Source organism: Prionailurus viverrinus, chromosome E1 (genome assembly GCF_022837055.1).
Source record: "Prionailurus viverrinus isolate Anna chromosome E1, UM_Priviv_1.0, whole genome shotgun sequence".
In the NCBI taxonomy this organism is placed as follows: Eukaryota; Metazoa; Chordata; class Mammalia; order Carnivora; family Felidae; genus Prionailurus; species Prionailurus viverrinus.
In genome coordinates, this window is record NC_062574.1 from 26879580 (window position 1) to 26901972 (window position 22393).

At 34.9% G+C, this 22393-nt stretch overlaps 1 protein-coding gene across 2 annotated transcripts in view; it reads right to left on the bottom strand.

Moving 5' to 3' along the window:
* Positions 1-22393, bottom strand: part of VMP1 (vacuole membrane protein 1) — a 127935-nt gene that overhangs the window by 46622 nt on the left and 58920 nt on the right. The window contains exon 7 of one of the 2 annotated variants that reach the window (XM_047832384.1): positions 14304-14435. The exons of the other annotated variant lie outside the window; for it this stretch is intronic. Within the exon in view, the coding sequence (XP_047688340.1) occupies positions 14304-14435 (132 nt within the window). The remainder of the gene's footprint in view (positions 1-14303; positions 14436-22393) is intronic. 2 annotated transcript variants of the gene reach the window in all.

Consider the following 22393-nt stretch of genomic DNA (forward strand, 5'->3'; position numbering starts at 1 on the left):
CAACACAAACCATAGCAGTTACTGCAAAGCTTAATGCAAACCCTCTAGAGTCCACGTTGACAAATTCTTTAACAAGCTGTGGTTACAGGGAAGCTGGTTTCACTCTGACTCACTCCTACTCAAACAGTTTACTGGAAATGAAGGGGAGGGGGAATTTTCAGAGAAGTCATGTGATGGCCAGACAAACCACAGCCAGTAAAGGTTCAACAGAGTCAAAAACAGGTCCCAGCAACAACTGACACCCAGTGTGTTCAACTGGCACTAAATTATACGAAAATAGTCCTGTTGGGTTTCAGATCATCTGCACCATGAACTCTTTCATAAATCTCTGTATGTAAAGGAACAGACGGTTCACAGGGGGAAAAACCAGCAGGCATTGACATGGTATGGGCAACTGCAAACACTTCATAGGAAAATGTGCTTAACAGAGAATAGCATCAAAGGAATGTTAAAGCACTTTAGTGAGTGAATAAATAATCGTTATTAAATGCTTTCCCACAGTCTCTAAATTCAAATGTTCAAACACATATTTTATCATTACCAAAAGAATGTCAAAAGAACCTTTACTTATCATCTTGCACTTTGGGGGGTGTTCATTGGATAATCTATTCTACTGCATAAACGTACTGGCCATAAGAATGAAAACCTGATGAACTTTTTGCGTTATGTGTTTTCACTAATAAAATAATGTAAATAATCTGAAATTTCTAAATAGGAAAAGGATCTCACTAAGCTAAAAAAATAAAATAAAAGTTTTTTGAGCCTTAAATATATCAAGCACCAACTAGTAAAAGATGTTGGTATTTAAACTTAATTTGGGGACTTAGCTTCAATAAATCAAATTAAATAGCAAATATTACTTTAGATATTGCAGTCCTAAACAGAAGCTAAAAACATGATCCCTTAAAATAAGATTAAATCCAGAAAGTATAAATTCACCTTTGAGGAAATACTTAATCTAAAATGGTGTACACACTCAATGACTTACACTCAACAGAAAGACAAGCTAATCGACACAAATATGGAGGAAAAACCTGCATTCTTTTACAAGATAAAGTTTTAAGAAATTTAAATTGCTTACTTCTGCCTTAATTCTCAATTTCCTATAGGAATAACAAGAAACAGTAAATTTCACACAATCAGCAACCTAGTATTGTGAAAAAGAATCCAAGTAGCTAGGTCACTTGGACAGATGGTGTTTAGGAAAGCAAACTTATTCAAACCATATTCTTCCAAGTAAATATGTACAACATTCCTCCTCTATTGTGTAACCTTTAAACACAAAAATACCACAACCACCCCCATGCTCCCATTTCCCATTACTTCAATAATACTGGCTGCTCTAATCTTTTATGATACATCAAGTGAATAAGTTACTTTATTTTTCAAACTTTTTTATTCCTAATGTTTTAAATTTTCCTCTTTTCTTTGGCTATGCAGCTTACAGAATAAACAAGTTGCCTGAGAAAACTGTTCCTAAGACAGAATTTTACAAATACTGTTTTACGAAATGTGAACTTAAAATTGTAAGTCATTTAACTTATTGATGTTTTCTATATTATCTTCAACACTCACTCTCAGATGACTAGTAAACTCAAAGATGTAGAATTCAATATTTCTTATGAAAATGATTTTTGTTCACTGCAGTTTTACACTTTATTTTGTAGTGGAATAAGACTGGCTATTAAGTGAACATGTTTCATGGCATCTACACTTTCTCTCTTGGTATTTCTTAGTTTATTCAAAGTATCTACTGCATGAGTAGTATGTGCAAGACGAGGCAGGTATTGTTGAAGATAATTTTTGTGGTCTCCTCTCAAGGAGTTTACAGACTCCTGAGAAAGATAAGACAAATCCATAAATAGTTTTATTTTTTAAAAATACTTTTATTTTTTTAAAAGTAAACTCTACCCTCAATCTGGGGCTCAAATTCACCACCCTGAGATCAAGAGTCACATGCTCTACCGACTGAGCTAGCCAGGTAACCCAAAAAGTCCATACATAGTTTTACTTTTCTTCTTTATTTTAGAGAGTGAGAGCATGAGCAGGGAAGGGAGGCAGAGAGAGAGAGAGAGAGAGAGAGAGAGAGAGAGAGAGAATCTCAAGCAGGCTCTACACTCAGTGCAGAGCCTGACGTGGGGCTCAATCCCACGACCCTGGGACCATGACCTGGCTCAAAATCAAGAGTTGATTAAAGGTGGACTGAGTCACCCAGGCGCCCCTATACATAGTTTTAAAAGTAGGAGCAGCTGGGTGGCTCAGTTGGTTAAGCTTCAGACTTCAGCTCAGGTCATGATCTCACGATTCATGAGTTTGAGCCCCACATCGGGCTCTGTGCTGACAGCTCAGAGCCTGGACCCTGCTTTGGATTCTGTGTCTCCCCCTCTTTCTGCCCCTCCCCCTCTCACACTCTGTCTCTCTCTCAAAGATAAACAAACATTAAAAAATTTTAAGAAAGGGGTCACCTGGGTGGCTCCATTGGTTAAGCGTCCGACTTTAGCTCGGGTCATGATCTCGCAGTCCGTGAGTTCGAGCCCCGCATCGGGCTCTGTGCTGACAGCTCAGAGCCTGAAGCCTGTTTCAGATTCTGTGCCTCCCTCTCTCTCTGACCCTCCCCCGTTCATGCTCTGTCTCTCTCTGTCTCAAAAATAAATAAACATTAAAAAAAATTTAAAAATTAAAAAAAAAAGGAAAGTAAAAAGTGACACAAGAAGGTTACAACAAGAAACAATTCCTGGGGATTAGGAAGATTTTTGAGCAAGCAAAGTTTCATGATCAGAGTTATTTTTTCAGTTAATTATTTTTGTTGCTTTGTGCAGGAATAGTTTGCAGGGGAAAAAACTAGTAAAGAGGAGACCTAAGAGGAAGTCACTGGAGACATTCAAGGGAAGAAGTGGTAAAGCTCTGAACCAGAGAGGGCACATATGAAGATACTGAGGAGGTAGAGTCAACAGGCCTTGAAGAATGAATGGATATGGGAAGCAAGGAGGGAGTCAGATGACTCAGATTTTGACCCCAAGTGATTATGAGGATGGTGACATCATTAACAGAAATCAGGAATAAAGAAGAAAAAGAATTATTCTCATAAAGAGAGTAAATTAAATTAATTTAAATTTAATTTCATGCAATTAAACCTTGTATGAAATAGTCCATAAAGAACATAAACAGCTATCTAGACTTAAATTTTATAAATTATGCTAGAATTGTTCAAGGTCATAGGAAGCTACATTTATTCATGTCTACCTCCCACAGACATCTAGTGAAAACATGATAAAAAGCCAAGAACAAAAGGAAATCAGTTTAGTGGAAAAATACTGTCTAATCTCAGTACTGGACTCATGAAAATAAATTAGGTACCATAAGGAATCAGAATTCAAATAAATGTATCATAATCTCTTACTCCCCTCAAAATATCTGTAGTACAAAATCCAATCATTAGTCAAAACTAGAATTTAAGCAAATACTTAGTTGTAAAATTGCTACCTAGTAATAAAGTATATACACCCTTTAACCTAGTTGGAGAGCACATGATAAAGCAATGAGAGCCAATTTTTTTTTCCACTCTTCCTGCTGATAAATTTATTCTATTAAAGGGCTTTACCTTAAAGAATAAAAAACACATTTTCTACCTCAGTCGCAGGCAAGCTTAAAATTTAAATACCCACTCCATTTTACTTAATTTCCTGTTTTAGCTAGAGTTGATCCAACTTTTCTACATTTTATTGCTTTTATCAAATTGGAGATTTTATATAATACATGTATCTGTGAAGAAATTCTAGCATCAAAGTCAGATAAACTTTTGGATCCTTGTGAAGCTGATTACTGTAAAAAGTTTTAAATCACAATCAGTAAGATATAACTAAAAAGATGTTAGTAAAGTTATAGCTTACTAAATAAATAAAAACCTAGTATCTGTTTTATTATATACCAATTATAACTATTTATAAAAATATAATAATTTATGACAATAAAGTGTAAGACAAAACTAACATATTAACATCACTGGGAAAACAGTATTGGAATGATGCATAAGTAGCTATTTGCCTGAAGATGAGAAAGTCAGATTTTTTACATTATATGATAGGTAAAAATATTTAATAGATTAAATATTTAAAGGTGAAAGAATAAAACCATAAAAATCCTAAAAGGAAATATGGCTGAATATTCACTAAATTAATCATAAGGGTTCACTATGATAATTTTATGCATTAATCCAAAAGGAAAAGTCTAAGATATTAGAAATTAAAAAAAAGTAAACGTCTTTAAGAAGTAAAACATAAAAAAAAACAACAACAATATGGGAAAAAACAGTGGAAGCATATGACAAAAGAAATCTACTTAAAAATGTCAGTCAATAAGAGAGTGAGAAATACACTAAATACAAACAAAAACAAAAACAAAAACAAAAACAAAAACAAAAAAATGGGTAAATGAACCAGTTAGGTGAAGTTTTTTTCTTTCAGTTTTTTTGTTTATCTCTATTTTCAACATGTTATACAATAAACATACTTTGTAACCAGAAAGACAGTTGTTATAGAAAGCAAAGATGTGGAAAATATTTAAGGACACTGAAAAGTATTCATAGTATGTTTTTATATTCAAAACAAGTCACAAAACAGTAAGTATGATTCACTCTTATAGATGTTTATAGAAAAACAGACTGAAAGATGGAGGAATTATTTTTAAATACACAAATATTCCACAATGACCTGCTTCACTTCGTAATAAGAAGACAATTTTAAAGATCAGTATCAAATGTCATGACACACATGTGAAAAAGGAACTTAAACGTTGACTAATATTTATGATATGATTCTAGTTTTTATTTTAAAAAGCTACATATGCAAATAAAACAGTCTAGAACATGGTGATTATTCTCCGACTCTGGGAAGTAGGTATGTGGGCTTTCACTTTTTACTTTTAATATATCTGAAATGTTCCAATTCTATTACTATAAGCACTTACGTATTTAAAAATATACAAATCGGGAAAAATAACAGAAGCAAAGAGCCTAAAACAAATTTGTTACTGACAACATAAAAAATATTTTTAAGATTACAATTTATAAATAAAATGACAAAAAAATCCTCATAAGTTGTTATAAATTTATCTGCATAGTAAAAATCTTAAAAAAAATCAATGTGTCATAAAAGTGTATTAAAACAGCTGAGTATAAGAGATCTTACTAAACAAAACAAGAATGTGTCATTAAAATGTATGAAAACAGCTGAGTATAGGAGATCTTACTTGGATATAGTAACAATCCACGGTGTTAGCAAAAACAAACAAAAACAAAAACTTATTTTTGCTAAGCCACAGTAAGAACAATGAATTAAAAAATTAGCACTCTCAGATAATTTATAATGTGGAAAACTGGCAACAGTCCCTTCTCCAACTATTTTATCCCCACGCCCTCTAACCGCAAAATAAATACATAAGAGTTAAAAACCTCACACAACCCCTATTTAAACCTGGGAAAAAGTAAGTTGGGATAAATATACCCACATACACTATACAGTAAGCCACAGAACTGATGAAAACTGGTTTAAAAAAAAAAAACATGAAAGACCATAAAGAAAGAAAAATCAAATATAGGTGAAAGAAAAAAATTTTAAATCAGTTCTTTTCTTTCTGTTGCATTAATCTAGAGGAAAATGTTGCTATGCTATACTGTAGTAAAGTAACCAGAATACTAATCTTAATGTCAGAAAATTGGGTTGGGTGCTGGCTCTGAGATTCACTGGCTGTGTTCTTGAGTGTGTTTCCTGTTCAAATCAGGAAAAATATCTCTAGTTCAGAGTTGTATTATGACACTCCATTCAAGGACCTTATACATAGTTTTATCCATCTTAGAAAGAAAATAGTTGTCGGATGAATTAGTCTTTTACCATATTATTTCACTTAATTATTTTCCAGTTTGACTGTATAATTGGTTGATAGTACATATAACTGCAATTTTAGGTAAAAATTTTAAATAAGGTATAAATATAAACAATATAACAAATATAAACAAATATAAAATTAGGGAATAAGAAATAAAAGAGTTTATCCTAAAATAGTGATTGTAATTATTGGCTTTATAGGATGAAAACGGGCAAACCTCATAACCATCAGAAATATTGTGTGCAGGCTGGTTTCTACAACTCAAAACAAAGCAGAATTAGAGAAAATTTACAGTCAAAAAGTAATGAAAACAATCAGAGCTATAAGAGATGAATAAAAAAGATTACTGCTTTAATGGTAGAGAAAGACTAAGTCTCTTCAAGGCTCAAAAGTCTTCAAGAGCTCAAATCATACATACAAGATGAAGCATAATTCATCAAATTCTAGAAGATCTGAGTTTTCACAAGTTGAGCTTTTAGGTGGTAACAAGTTTACAGAATGTATTATTTATAATCAAAAACTTGCAAAGAATGAAATGAGTCATCCAGCTAATATTTTACACAGCACAGGAAGTGCTGTGCATGGATTCATGAAAGATATCACATAGAGAGAGAGATAAGGCATTCATTCTTTTGAAATAGCAATTCCATCTGTACATAATTAAAATTGATAGGAAGTTGGTTTTGTTTTTGTTAAAAAATTTTTTAATGTTTATTTATTTTTGACAGAGAGAGAGAGACAGAGACGCAGTGCAAGTGGGGAGGGGCAGAGAGAGGGAGACAGAATCTGAAGCTGTCAGCACAGAGCCCATCGTGGGACTCCAACTCACGAACCATGAGATCATGACTTGAGCCAAAGTCAGACACTTAACCAAGAGTGAGTGAGCCACCCAAGTGCCGTTTTTGTTTTAATATTGAGCCACTGTAGGCATTAGAAAACTTCTATTGACTAATTCCTTTCTTTCAATGAAAAAAAAATGTTTATTTATTTTTGAGGGTGGGGGGGAGGGACAGAGAGAGAAGGAGACACAGAATTGGAAGCAGGCTCCAGGCTCTGAGCTGTCAGCACAGAGCCTGATGTGGGGCTTGAGCCCAGGAGACCTGAGATCATGACCTGAGCTGAAGTTGGATGCTTAACTGAGTGAACCACCCAAGTACCCCTTTACCCACTAATTCTAAGACAAAGTTTATCTCTACAGTTTCTCAGCATGACTATATCTTCTTGCCACAGGAGAGACAACTTTTTGCATATCTGACAAGTTTATCATTTCCCCCTTTCAAGGAGATATGTCTAAATTCTTTTTTTTATTTTTAAAGTTTATTTATAGATTTTGAAAGAGAGAGAGAGAGAGAGAGAGAGAGAGAGAGAGAGATGCAGGAGGGGCAGAGAGAGAATTCCAAGCAGACTCCACACCATCAGTGCAGAGGCTGACGTGGGGCTCAAAGTCATGAACCATGAGATTGTGACCTGAGCTGAAACCAAGAGTCGGACACTTAACTGACTGAGCTACCCAGGTGTGCCTGTCTAAATTCTTTTTGACAACCTCTCACATTATATAATTTCAAAATCATTTACCATCCCATTCCCCTCCTATAAGGAAATTCTGGTTTGTCAATGTTCTATCCTATTAAAAATGATATTACAGGAGGGTTCCCACTTCAAGATAACCAAATAAAACCTTTGCCCCTGTTGTAGGTTAGAGATGGCTACAAATTCTTCCTTACTCCTCTCACTGAGAGGTGGAATGTAATTCCACTCTCTGAGTTTGGGCTAACTTTAGTTTCTTAGTTGGCTCACAAAATGTGGCAAAGTGACTGGGATTTTGAGGCTACGTCATAACAAACCTTCCAGCTTCGACCTAAATTCATACAAACCACATGTTTTTGGAACTCAGATGCCATGAAGAAGTCCAAGGAGAATAACTTGAGGGGCTCCTGGGTGGCTCAGTGGGCTAAGCGTCCGACTCTTTGTTTTGGCTCAGGTCATGACCTCACAGTTTGTGGGTTTGAGCCCCACCTCGGGCTCTGCACTGACAGCATGGAGCCTGCTTGGATTCTCTCCCTCCCCATCTCTCTACACCTCCATTGCTTGCTTGCTCTCTCTCTTAAAATAAATAAATAAACATAAAAAAAAAAAAAAAGAGTAACTTGAGGTCCCAAACTAACAGTCGAGCTGAACTCCAAGCCAATAACAGCCAGAATCAATTTATCAGTCATATAAGTAAATCATCTTGAAAGTAAATTCTCCAACTTACAGTCAAGCCATTTTGTGCAAATTTTGTATTTGTGAGCAGTATAAATGACTGTTCTTGTTTTAAACTACTAAATATTTGGGTTTGTTACTCAACAATATATAGCTGGAATACCCCAAAATAAAAAATAGAAACATGAACTCAGTCTTTGATGAAACTAGCACTGATAAATGAAGACAAGGGAAGATGAAAAAAAACAGTGAAAGATATGAAAGAGAAGCAAAGTGACATATATTACAGAACTCCAAAAAGGATTTTCAGTGGAACTGCAGAAGAGACTGGGGTAGGGCACAAACCAAAGAGACTTTATAAGAAGTAGACTCTAGGTCCCACCCCTACTTAGCACAGCCAGATGATGTTGTCCCCTAGCCCCTTAAAAGACATTAAGTATACAGTTTCTGATGAAGTGAAGCAAAAGTTCTGGGCTCAGGATATGTTTGCGTAGGTATCCACAGTCTGAACACAAAGAGAGTTAAATGAAAGCCTATATGCAATCTCTAAACCCCTTCTCTAGCCTAGCTTTACTATATAAGCAGCAAAGTTTATATTCTCCAAGCAAGAAACTAGAGGATCCATCACTAGAGAAAATGAACTATCCCAAATTAAAGATCCACAGAAACTCATATATGGAGGCTCCAATAAATAAGGTGGTTTGACACTCTTACAACTTTCCTCCACACACATAGCTCCCATTCAGCTTTTATGTGCCTTATTCTTACATATAAACAGAAAAACAAGGACTACCAGACTTGGAGGAAAGCCCAGAAGTAGAACAAAGGAAGAAAAAAAAAACCTAGAGAAACTAAGTATCTTCGGAAAGATAAGAAACCACTGCTTAGAAATATAACACAAATCACTTTTTGAAAATAAATATATGGTAGTGGAAAAATATTTTAATATTAGAGTTAGAAGATAAAGTTGAGGAAATTGCATACAAAGTAAAATGTGATAAATATTAGGAGCAAAATTATCAAAAAAATTAAAATGACGACTGTTGGGAGGCCCAACACCAAAACAATGAGAATTGAAAGAGAATAAAGAGGGTATATTGACACAGAAAAAATACAAGAACACTTCCCAAAATGAATAGACTCTTGATTGACAAGCTTCCAAGTGCTTAACAGGATAAATTTTTAAAAGACCCATACCTCAGATAATGAATGAATCTAACAGCTTCTATATAAAAAAATAAAACAACCAGGGGCGCCTGGGTGGTGCAGTCGGTTAAGCGCCCGACTTCAGCCAGGTCACGATCTCGCGGTCCGTGAGTTCGAGCCCCGCGTCAGGCTCTGGGCTGATGGCTCAGAACCTGGAGCCTGTTTCCGATTCTGTGTCTCCCTCTCTCTCTGCCCCTCCCCCGTTCATGCTCTGTCTCTCTCTGTCCCAAAAATAAATAAAAAACGTTGAAAAAAAAATTTAAAAAAATAAAATAAAACAACCAAAAAAGAGGCGCCTACCTATGAAGAGATGTCAGGAGGGCATTAGCCTCATCAATATCAAACCAGAGGTCCCAAGATGACTGAACAATGACTTCCAAATTCTAAGTTTAAAAAATGATTTTCCACTTAGAATACTATATTCAGTTAATTGATTAAGTGTGAATGAAGGACACAGCATTTTCAGCACTTCCATCTACTCATTCTTTCTCAGGAAGCTATGGTAGAATGTGTTCAACCAAAACGAGGGAGTAAATCCAGAAAGAAGGCAAGGAGTGCCTGGCTGGCTCAGTGACTCTTGACCTCATGAGTTTGGGGGCAGAGATTACTAAAAAAAATCAAAACAAACAAACAAAAAAAAAAAAAGAAGGAGAAGGAGGAGGAGAAGAAGAAGGAGGAAGAAGGAGGAGGGAGGAGGAGGGAGGAAGAAGGAGAAGAAGGAGGAGAAGGAGAAGAAGGAGAAGGAGAAGAAGGAGGAGAAGGAGAAGAAGAAGGAGGAGGATGAAGAGGAGGAGGAGGATGAGGAGGAGGATGAGGGGGAGAAGGAGGAGGGGGGGAGGAGGATGAGGGGGGGAGGAGGAGGGGGGGAGGAGGAGGAGGGGGAGGAGGACGGGAAGTCAACAACAAGAGATCCAAACCAAAAAAGAAGCAATGTGCAAAGGAAATCCAAGAGAATACCACGTTCAGATTGATGGGGGGCTCCAGAGTGATGACTCCAAGAAAGAAAACAGAATTGATAATATTTTTTTGGTGTTACCAAGTGGGAAGTGACATAGAAAAGTGTTTTACAGAGCTGGCAGAAGTGAGAGAAGAGATTGAAAAAACTATGCAAATGAAAAACATGTTAATTCCAAAACAAAAAGTTAAAAAAAAAAAAAAAGGAAAACAGTGACAATATATTAATTGACTTAATAGAAAACAATACTTATACCTGTTTAGCATCCAATCCACAGCATAAAAATTTAAAGCTGCAAGCCATCCTAGACTTATTCTAGCATCAACTTGCTGACTTTATATACACAAAAAAAGGAGTTTTGGAGATGTTAAATGACATACATTAATTATTGCCACAAATTCCAGATGTATCAGTTGTTGCTACTGAACATACTCAGCCTAGTCTACACATGGACATGGTTTTAGTAGCTGGATATATCAGCGATGCTGGCATTCTGAGTTCTGGGTCTAGCTATACTTCTAAGCATGTAAAATTAGGGAGATAACAACTTCTAGATCTTAAGTTTTCTATAAAATTAGAAGAATGGTACCTTCCTATATTACTTTAGTTAACACAAGGATCAGATTAGATACTAGATTTTAAAAAACATTAAAAATAATTAAAAAGTTGTTTATATTAGTAACAATTATTAGCAAACATAAGCATTAAGATGTGAGGAACAGAGACATAATATCTGGTTGATACATAAGGCAAAGCAAATACCAAGGCCAACTTGTCTCTTTCCAGGCAGAGCAGATGCTCATAGCTCTTTGATTCATTTGTTTTATATTTGGTTATTTGGCTATTCTATATTCATATTTGAAAGTCTTGTTTTTAATTAAAAACCATAACTATCCTTAGTTGATTTCCATTTAATAATGCCTTTTTAAAAAGCCCGTCTGTTATTAAAATATATGTTTTCCCCCCTCTAGGCTAATGGTTTTTTGGGGTCTCAGATTCCACTGAGAATAAAGCTATGAATACATTCCTCATAAAACATGTGTATACTCAAAAATCAACTCAAAATGGATGCAAGACCTAAACGTAAGACTGGAAGCCATCAAAATCCTAGATGAGAAAACAGGCAACAACTTCTTTGACCTCGGCTACAGCAACTTTTTATTTGACATGTCACCAGAGGCAAGGGAAATAAAAGCAAAAATGAACTATTGGGACCTCATCAAGATAAAAAGCTTCTGCATGGCAAAGGAAACAGTCAGCAAAACTAAAAGGCAATCGATAGAATGGAGAAGATATTTGCAAATGACGTATCAGATAAAAGGTTAGTATCCAAAATCTACAAAAACTTATCAAACTCAACACCCAAAAAACAAAACTATCCAGATAAGAAATGGGCAAAAGACATGAATACATGCTTTTCCAAAGAAGACATCCACGTGGTTAACAGACACATGAAAAGATGCTCAACATCACTCATTATCAGGGAAATACAAATCAAAACCACAATGAAATATCACCTCACACCTGTCAGAATGGCTAAAATTAACAACTCAGGCAACAACAGATGTCAGCGAGGATGTGGAGAAAGAGGAACCCTTTTACACTGCTGGTGGGAATGCAAACTGGTGCAGTGACTCTGGAAAACAGTATGAAGGTTCCTCAAAAAATTAAAAATACAACTACCCCACAACACAGCAATTGTACAACTAGGTATTTATCCAAAGGATACAGGTGTGCTGTTTCAAGGGGCAGAGGCACCTCAAAGTTTATAGCGGTGCTATCGGTAAGAGCCAAAGTATGGAAAGAGCCCAAATGTCCATTGATTGATGAATGGATAAAGAAGATATGGTGTATATCTATATCTATATATATCTATCTCTATATATTTCTATACATATACATATACATTGGAATATTACTCGGTGATCAAAAAGAATGAAATCTTGACATCTGCAACAATGTGGATGGAACTAGAACGTATTATGCTAAGCGAAATTAGTCAGAGAAAGACAAATATCATATGACTTCACTCATATATGGAATTTAAGAAAGAAAATCGATGAACACAAGGGAAAGGAAGCAAAAATAATATAAAAACAGAGAGGGAGACAAACCAGAAGAGACTCTTAAATACAAAGAACAAACTGGGGGTTGCTGGTGGGGTGCTGGGTGGGGGGAAGGGCTAACTAAAGGGGTGAGGGGCAATAAGGAAGATACTTGTTCGGATGAGTACTGGGTGTTATATGTAAGCGATGATTCGCCAAATTCTATTCCTGAAATTATTATTATACTGTATTTTAACTAACTTGGATCTAAATTAAAAAAAAAAAGACTATGGGAAATATACTTGAAAGTCAAAGAATAGCAAAATTATGTTAGTAGGGAAAGGAATTAAAAAAGTGATTCAATATATATAATAATTTTCTTATGGGTCTTCATTCATGAGAGACATAGATTTTATTTGTATCATCTTATGAAAACCAGATCACATGAATGACCAAGAAATCCAGGAAGATGTTTATGAATCAATTTTGTTAGATTTTCTGTGTTTAAATATGTGCTTTTACTTAATCCACTCTCTGTAATATATAATTAACCCACAGGAAATTATAGATTCAGTATTGGTTGATTTGGGGATAACATTTACATACCTGTGTTATTTCTAATCATATTTTCAGTTTTGAGTAATGGTTTGATCATAATGTGGCTTACTTTTTATTTTTCTAAATAATCATATGTACATATATATGTATTACTTTTTAATGTAAATGTTTATATTCATAATTACTATTTATTCTTACTATAAAAAAGGACTGTAGAAAACAGTTTTATTTCAAAATGTTAATTAGCCTGATTTTACATATAAATACAGACTACTAAGTTAATAAAAAAAATGGGTGTGTACTTATGTGGGCACATGCACTTAACAAACACACAACAAGACAATTTTCCAAACAACTTCATTTCATAGGTTAATGAATCTAGGAAGGAAGATGTATTTTATAGATAATCTTTTAAAAATCTCTTTTACATCCCTTTTTTTTGGGTCTATGTTGATTTCTACTGTCATTCCTAAGAAGCGACTCAGTTAACAATATTCTTAGGAATTTTCCTGCAAAGAATGAAACACCTATCTTGTAACATTAAGATATCGGTTGATATACAGCTTATGCTCAGGTGTAAAGGCCTCAGCCTTTCTTCCCTCTAGCTGTTAAAGGGTAAGTTTATTGTAATTGTTCTTTTCTATTTCCTTCCCTTCCCTTCCCTTCCCTTCCATTCCCTTCCCTTCCCTTCCCTTCCCTTCCCTTGCCTCCCCTCTCCTCCCCTTCCCCTCCCCTCCCCTCCCTTCCCCTTCCTTCCCCTTCCCCTTCCCCTTCCCTTTCCTTTCCTTTCCTTCTTTCTTTTTTTAACGTTTATTTTTGAGAGACAGAGACAGAGCATGAGCGGGAGAGTGGCAGAAAGAGAGAGAGAATCCAAAGCAGGCTCCAGGCTCTGAGCTGTCAGCACACAGCCTGACACGGGGCTCGAACCCACAAACCATGAGATCATGACCTAAGCCGAAGTCAGATGCTTAACTGACTGAATCACCCAGGCACCCCTGTAACTGCCATTTCTTAAGAGTTCCCAAATAATTTCCTCTAAACATGGTAAAATATTTTGACGTTATTCTTAAAAACTTTGGACTCATAGCCTGACCCACCTATTTGTCCCCCTTATTCAGTTAGTGGTCTGCTTGGTAATACTTAAAAACACATAATGGACAAAGAATGTTTTGGCTCCTAAACTTCATTAGCGACATCAACTTACTCTGGTTTCTGGCAAAGTGTTTCAGCTTAGTGAGTTGTCTTGTGGACTCTTTCTGTATTTCTCTATTCTAAAATCAAGATTATAATCACTTTTATATTTCAGCTTTTCTAAATATTCTATCCCAAATAATGTATTATTTATTTTTATGCTGGGAGTTTTCTTCTTTAAAGTAACTATTAACAATTTCACCTTAGCCATAACTTTTTTAAGGACAATTAAAGTATTCTATTGTTTTCTCTACTGTTCTTACTTGTGCAGTCTCTGCATGTTCCAGCATTTCTTCGAATTCCTGATACTCTTCATCATCTGGTTCAGCACCTGAGAGGCGAGCTGCCCTGGCCATGAAATATGGAGGCAGCTCTCCAATTGCTGTACCGATACCCTATGTGCAAAACCAAAATACTCACATGAGATTCTGTTCTCAACATAAGAATACTAAACAGATTAAATCTATATTTGTCTACATTGCCAAAACCACATTAAGATGCATGTATTAGGGAGGAAAGCATATACTACATAATCAAGAGAACATGAGTGTGACTCTTGGCCCTAATACTGACCAATACAAAGCCAGGCGAGATAATATACACTAAACTCTTAGACAATTCCTGGTGCATGGCAGACATTAGATTAACGTTAGTTCTCTAAGCATCTCTACTTATACTCTGTGATTTCTGTCAGTTTTTTCCCTCTTTTCAAATCATTTGGTAATGAGTATTCACTAGTACAAGTTTTAGATAAAACTTTCTAGGAAATCTTCTGGTATTTAAGATGCTGTTTCAATCTGGTATTTAAGGTATTTAATCTGGTATTTAGGGTGCTGTTTTAATTTTTGTGTGTGTGCAGAGTTAAAACTTTTAACAAATAGTGGTCAGGAAGCCCCTTGAAAACTCAACATTAGGATGGATAAATTTTCACCACAGGAAAAATGTTTATTTCCTCAGGACATTGAGTGACTCATGTTTCAGTCACTTTGTGGATTCTTGTTTTTGAAGAGAATTTTTTTTTTCACTCAACTTAAAACATAGGATGAAAACAAAGGTAAGAGAATCAGGAACTTGGTTTGGACTTAAATGGCTTAAATACAAGATAGATGATAATGTAAAAGGTATATAGTTTCTAGGAAAATTCTCAACTTTGAGCCATCCTTCTCTGCCTTGAGTCATAGTGAATGAAAAAGTTTTGCTAATTCTCAGAAGCAATTTTAGGTCTATTTGCTCTGTACTATGACTTTGTCAACAAATGCCTTGAAAAGAATCCCCAAGGAACATTATCAAATTCAAATATTTCATGTTCACAGTGTTATATTTCAATGTGTGGGATCAATAATCTCCGAATGAGACTGCATTATCCACATATGAAACAAGAATTATGAAAAAGAATATACTTAAGTGTCAAAAGAAGCAGGCTATATTTAAAGAATAAAGAGAGACAGATGAGAGGGAGGAAAGACATATACATCACGGGATATATAAATAAAACACAAATCATATTCTGCTAAACAAAAAAAGTTAATGTTAGTCAACTTTGGAGAATGTTAAGAGAACCAACTTATTATTTAAAAAACAGGCAAATAAAGGGGAAAAATCCATTACTTATCCTCTCTTACCTATATGAAAGATATCTTGGGGTAACCAAATTGGTGATAAGGAGTTTTTCTTTATAAAAACATTCCAGTCAATAAGTAAAAAAAAATGATGTAATTGGTTTACCCCCATTTTATAACCCTTAATAATGGACTTGTATAACAATGGTGATAATACCACAAAAGGAAAGACAATCAGACATTACTGTACCTCGTGATAGAAATACACAAGACTATAACATGTATTCTCGACAAAAAAATTTTTTTCAAGCCTCTCTAACTATCAACTCACAGGAAACATACGGAACAGATAAACATTTAAACTATACCAACTGGGATATAATTAGTAAAATTGAGACTGTGAGAAATTATATTTGACAAACAACCCAGTTTCAACAACAAATAAATATGAAAAGAAAAACAAAGAAACACCATCAGAAAAATCTGAACATTAACTAGGTAGCTGATCTGAAGAGACTATTCCTAATTTCTCTTAGGTGTGATAATGTTTTTTTAAGTCCTAAGACTGATATATTTACAGATGAAATGTGATATGTTATCTAGGATATGCTTCAAGATAGTGGAGAGCCTACAGAGGAGGGATCAGATAAAACAATATTAGCCAGGGATTAATATTAACTGAGTTTGGGTGATAATATATTAAATTAATTATATAAATCTCTGTACTTAAAATTTTTTTTTCCCATTACAAAAAGTAGGAAGTTAATTGCAACATGTTATTCAAAACATGAACTTCTCTTAAAACCTGTTAACTCAAATGTTTAATAGTTCTGAAAGCAATCATATGATTCAAACTCATGACAAGTTTCCTTAAAGTTAAAAAGGAAGTAATAATGGACTGAAATGAAATCAAGAGCTACATACTATACTATACTTGGTTGACTATATTTATTGTTATAGTTGAATTCTGCTCATGTTTTCCCACATTAGCAAGAAACAAGAATGGTGATCATGAGTCAATATTCTGTTTTTTACACAAATAGATAAAAAGAAATACAGTCATCCAGACAGGTCCCCCAAAACACATTATATTCTAGACACAAAAGTTTATTTAGTTATCTCAAATTAGGTACTGCAGTCCCATAATTTCATGATTCTTACAAAACAATTTTATAATTCTTGCAAAATCAAAACAAAAAACCAAAACAGAAGTGTGGAACACTAAAAACTGTCAGCCTAGGCTTAATTAAGGGGAAGAAATAACTGGTTTCCTTATTGCAAAAGAAAGAGACAAGTAGTTTTTAGTCAAGCAATAATTCAGAAAGCTCTTCTGAAAACCATCTGCTCCATATCAATTGATTACCTTGAAGTCCCTGCTTCTTGAACTGGAGAAGATTTTAACATGCACAAAATATGCAAAACCAAGAGGGAAATATCTTCCTGGAGTATCAATTATATTCAAAGATTTAGGGGAGGAGGAAAATCCTGAATGTTCATGCTTTTAAAAAGTTTTGTCAAGTGGATTCACAAGCAAATCAGCATTTTGCTTTTTCAATGATGGGAATAATAAGTTTAATAGTAAAAATATGGAGAGCAGAAAATTTTACATATGCTGATTCTCAGATATTATGGTAGTTTTGTATTATCTATGTGTTAATAATTTTTTTTAAACAAAATGATTTTTCTATTACATATTCCAATTACAAACATAAATCAGAGGTTAAAAGCAGAAGTTAGGAGGGTAAGCTTGAAACCACTGAGAAATGCAGGGTTCTTACAGAAAACAATTATACCAATTCTAGTAAAATTTTCAAGACTGTTTTGCACATAGAGAAAATTTGCTTCCAGTTTCCCTTGAGGTCAGTTTTCAAATGGCTGTAAGAAGGAATGAAGTTCTGACACATCCTACAACATGGATGAAACTTGAAAACATTATGCCAAGCAAAATAAGCCAGACATAGAAAAACATTATATGATTCCATTTAGATGGGGTATCTAGAATTGACACAATCAAAGAAGAAGAAAATAGAAAAGACTCTGGAGTTATTGTTTTAATGGATACATATTTCTGCCTGGGATGACAAAAAGTTCTGGCAATGATGACACAACATTGTAAATATACTTAAGGCCAATAAATTGTGTACTTAAAAGCGGTTAAAATGATAAAACTTTCCTTATATATATTTTACCACAATAATCACCCCCTAACCATGAACTTAACAAATACATGACCTTAAAAGGTGATGCTCTCTATCTAAAAGTCAACACACATGCTCTCGCCCCTGCCCTGCTGTCCCACTTTACAAATCTTTATTATTCTTAGATCTCAACCAAAACACTGCTTCTTCATGGAAATCTTCCTTGAATCATAAACTAGGGAAAATGTCTGTGTTATACAGATTTCTCCTTCATATTTATACGGTTTTTCCATGATATTTATTTATGAATTTTTTCCATGATAATTATTTCCCTCACTGGAACGTAAAGTTCCAATGAGACTGTTCAGTTTTGCTCACTCTGAATCTCTGGTGCTTGGATGCATAATAACTATTATTGGAATTCATGAGTGAAATGAAAATTTGTGAAGCTTTGCACCGGTGACACAAATTATGGAAGATCAAAAGATTCAAACTGAAAAAAAGTAACTAATGATCAACAATATCAAACAATTCATGGGGCACCTGGGTGGCTCAGTTGGTTAAGTGTCCTACTTCTGCTCAGGTCATGATCTCACGGTCCATGAGTTCGAGCCCCGTGTCAGACTCTGTGCTAACAGCTCAGAGCCTGGAGCCTGCTTCAGATTCTGTGTCTCCCTCTCTCTCTCTCTCTCTGCCCCTCCCCCCTTCATGCTCTGTCTCTGTCTCAAAAATAAATAAACATTAAGAAAAAAATTTTTAAAAAACACACAAAAAAACCCAATTCACTTTAGCGTGCTCCAAAGACCTATATAAACAAGCTGAAATTAAGAGCAACCCTGGTCTTTTTTTTTTTTTTAACGTTTATTTATTATTGAGAGACAGAGGGAGACAGAGTATGAGCGTGGGAGGGGCAGAGAGAGGAGGAGACACAGAATCCAGAATCCAAAGCAGGCTCCAGGCTCTGAGCTGTCAGCACAGAGCCCGACACGGGGCTCGAACTCATGAATGTGAGATCATGACATGAACTGAAGTCGGACGCTCAACTGACTGAGCCACCCAGCCGCCCCCAACCCTGGTCTTTATCCTATAATTGGATGTACTCCACATTTTAATTATTTTACTGATTCACTACATTTGTAATGATAGCGACGTCTGTAAAGACATACTACTTTCAAAGTACAAACTGGATAAAAATGTCAAATAAGATATGAGTTTGTTTTTCAGTTTTCTTTAATGTTTATTATTTTTGAGAGAGACAGAAACAGAGAGACAGAATGAGAGGGAGAGGGGTAGAAAGAGAGGGAGACAGAATCCAAAGCATCAAATAAGATGTGAGTTTTTAATCAAGCAAGACATTCTTTTGAACAGAACAAAACATACGGGTGTGAACACAAATGAAAGGGTAAACTCATCTATGAAAGGGTAAACTACAAATCAAGGCTGACACACTCTATATCAAGGTTTCTCAACCTCCAAAGTATGGACATTTTATGACTGTATCCCATTTAACCATTTTAAAATATAAAACTAAGTGGCATTAACTCCATTCACAATGTTGTGCAACCACCATCACTATCTATTTCCAGTATTTTTCATCACCCAAATGGAAACACTGCACCCATTAAGCATTAACTTTCTCACCCCACACAACGCTGGTAACTTCAAATGTACTTCTTATCTCTATGAATTTGACTCTTCTATTTTATTTTTATTTATACTTTTTTTAAAGTTTATTTATTTTGAGAGAGAGAGAAAGAGTGTGTGTGTGAGTGCAGGGGGTGGGGGGGGGAGGGCTGAGAGGGAAAGAGAGAATCCTAAGCAAGCCTAGATTGTCACAGTGGAGCCCAACATAGGACTCAATCCCACCAACTGTGAGATCATGACCTGAGACAAAATCAGAGTTGAACACTTAACTGACTGAGCCGCTCAGGTGCCCCCAATTTGACTCTTCTGGACAATTCACATAAGTGCAATCATATAGTATCTGTCTTTCTATGTAATGGCTTATTTCATTTAACATAATGTTTTTGAGGTTCATACTATAGTACAATTCAGAATTTCATTCCTTTTTATGGATGAATAATATTCCATTATACGTATATACTACATTTTATCCATTTATCTGTTGCGGGACACTGGGTTGTTTCCACCTTTCTGAAAATGTGGAGGGGTGCCTGGGTGGCTCAGTTAGTCAACCACCCAGTACTTGATTTCAGCTCAGCTCATAATCTCATGGTGAGAGTAAGCCAGTGTTGGGCTCTGCATGGACAGTGTGGAGCCTGCTTGGGATTCCACCCCCCTGCCCCGCCCCTCCTGTGCTCTCTCTCTCTCAAAATAAATAAACATTTAAAAAATTAAAAAAAAAAAAAAAAGAAAAAGAAAATGTGGATAATACTACTGAGGAATGAAGTACAAGTATCTGTACTTATACCTGAGTCCCAGTTTTCAGTTCTTGTGGGTATTAATGTAGGAGTGGAATTAGAGGAGGGTCATATGGTAATTCTACGTTTAGGTTTTTGAGAATCCACCAAACTCTTTTCCCTAGCAGCTAAATTACTTTACATTCCCAACAGTCTACAAGAGTTCCAATTTCTCCACATCCTGATACTTGTTTTCTTTTTAAAAAAATAATAGCAAAGGGTATTTCCTTGTGGTTTGAATTTGCACTTCCCCAATGACTAAGTGATGCTGAGAATCTGTGCACTTATTGGCCATTAGTGTATCTTCTTTGGAGATAAGTCTATTCAAGTCCTTTGCCCATTTTTAAAATTGGGTTGTTAAGTTGTAGAAGTTCTTCAAACATTCTGGATATTAAACCTTTATCAGATATATGATTTGTGAACATCCCCTTGCATTCTGTGGGTTATCTTTTCACTCCCTTGATAATGTTTTTTTTTTTTTTTGACATAAAAGAGGTTTTTATTTTAGTGAAGTTCAACTTACCTATTACTTTTTCTTGTTGTCTATGTTTTTGGGGTGTCATATTTAAGAAACCATTGCCAAATCCAACACCATGCAGATTGTCTCTACATCTTCCTCTAAGAGTTGTACAGTTTTAGTTCGTAAGCTTAAGTCCCTGATGCATTTTGAGTTAATTTTTACAGAAGGTAAGGGTCCAAATCCATTATTCTGAATGTGTATATGGTTTTCCCAGCACCTTTTGTTGAAAGGACTATCCATATAAGTATTGAGAACAATAGGAACCAATTTAAATGTAACTTGATATGCGCTCCACTTTATATGTGACAAAAGACAATTTCAAAAAAGGAAATATGAAGAGCACTCAGCCAATTAACTAGGATTAATCAACATTCTTGTACTATGTGCAAAACCTTATACTGACTGCTGTGAGGGTAATAAATTTAAGGTACAGTTTATATTTTTTAGGAGCTTAAAATTTATTTGGGAAAGTAAGCCACTACACTAGTCTAGTTAACTAATTTAAGGCATGCATGGAGCTAGGCCAAATGAACACTTCAAACAATATGAACAATGGGAGTTGGAGGAGGCAGTTATCACTGCCAGCTGCGATGGAAGTTTTTCTTTGTTGGCATTAGTGTTAATCCAGCCATGTAAATCATTTGTGAAGGAACTAAAGCAAAACAGAAAACCGAATCCATATACATGGTCTCTTTCCAGCATGTTCCAAGTATCTTCTGTTATTTTAATAATAATTTTTCATCAAAAGACTAATGTGGTCAAATTTATAAAACATATGCAACTAGTACAATGAATTTTGTTTCCAGTGCTTATAAAAGAGTAACAGGAAATACGACAATTTTTCCTGCCTTTCATATTCAACAAATTCAAAATATGGCATTTCCCTTACAATTCTTTTAAAACACAACATACTAGGCTATAGTATATATAACTGACAAATAAGTTATATTAAAAACAAAGACGATCGTATGAAACACACACACACAGACAATATAGTTGTTAACCTTTAAATAAGTGTATTTGAAAACTTTCCCTCTTCCATGGGTATGGCATTCATGTTCATTTTAGTCAAGATTTTTAACTAATCTGTTCCATATGTTTTATTTTATAAGACACTGTTAGGGGAAAAAAGTTACAGAGAACATATAACTTAATGAATCCAAATGACAAAAAATGTTCAAAGAGTAACAGAAAGTCTTTAGCAAATGAACTATTTCTCAATGATACACATTTGAATGAATATAGGCATATAGAAAAAAAAAAGAATACTTTGTATGGATTAAAATAATCTGTCACTGGATATATAGTACAAAAGCTTCCCAAAATACACTTAAGCAAACCATAAAAAGAATAATTGGTACAACTGAAAGCAAGATCACCATATACAACCATACAGTCTGATACCCTCACTACAGTAAAGCTTGGTCTATTAAAAAAATATCTGACCTTACTTCAGTATTACTAACAACTCAGAAAATGAAATAAGCCCTCTAAGAATAAACACAGAGTATCTGAATCTAGGAGAGGGACATACAACATTTACCAATCTGGGACTGAAAATATAACCACTTGCTATGTGTTTATCAAATATTTCACATTGGTAAAATTTTGCAAAGTAGTATAGTTGTATCATCTATCCTCCATTTCCCTCTTGTTGTCTACATGGTATCCACTGCTTTGTTGTACCTATGGCTTCATGCCTTACTCTGAATGTCA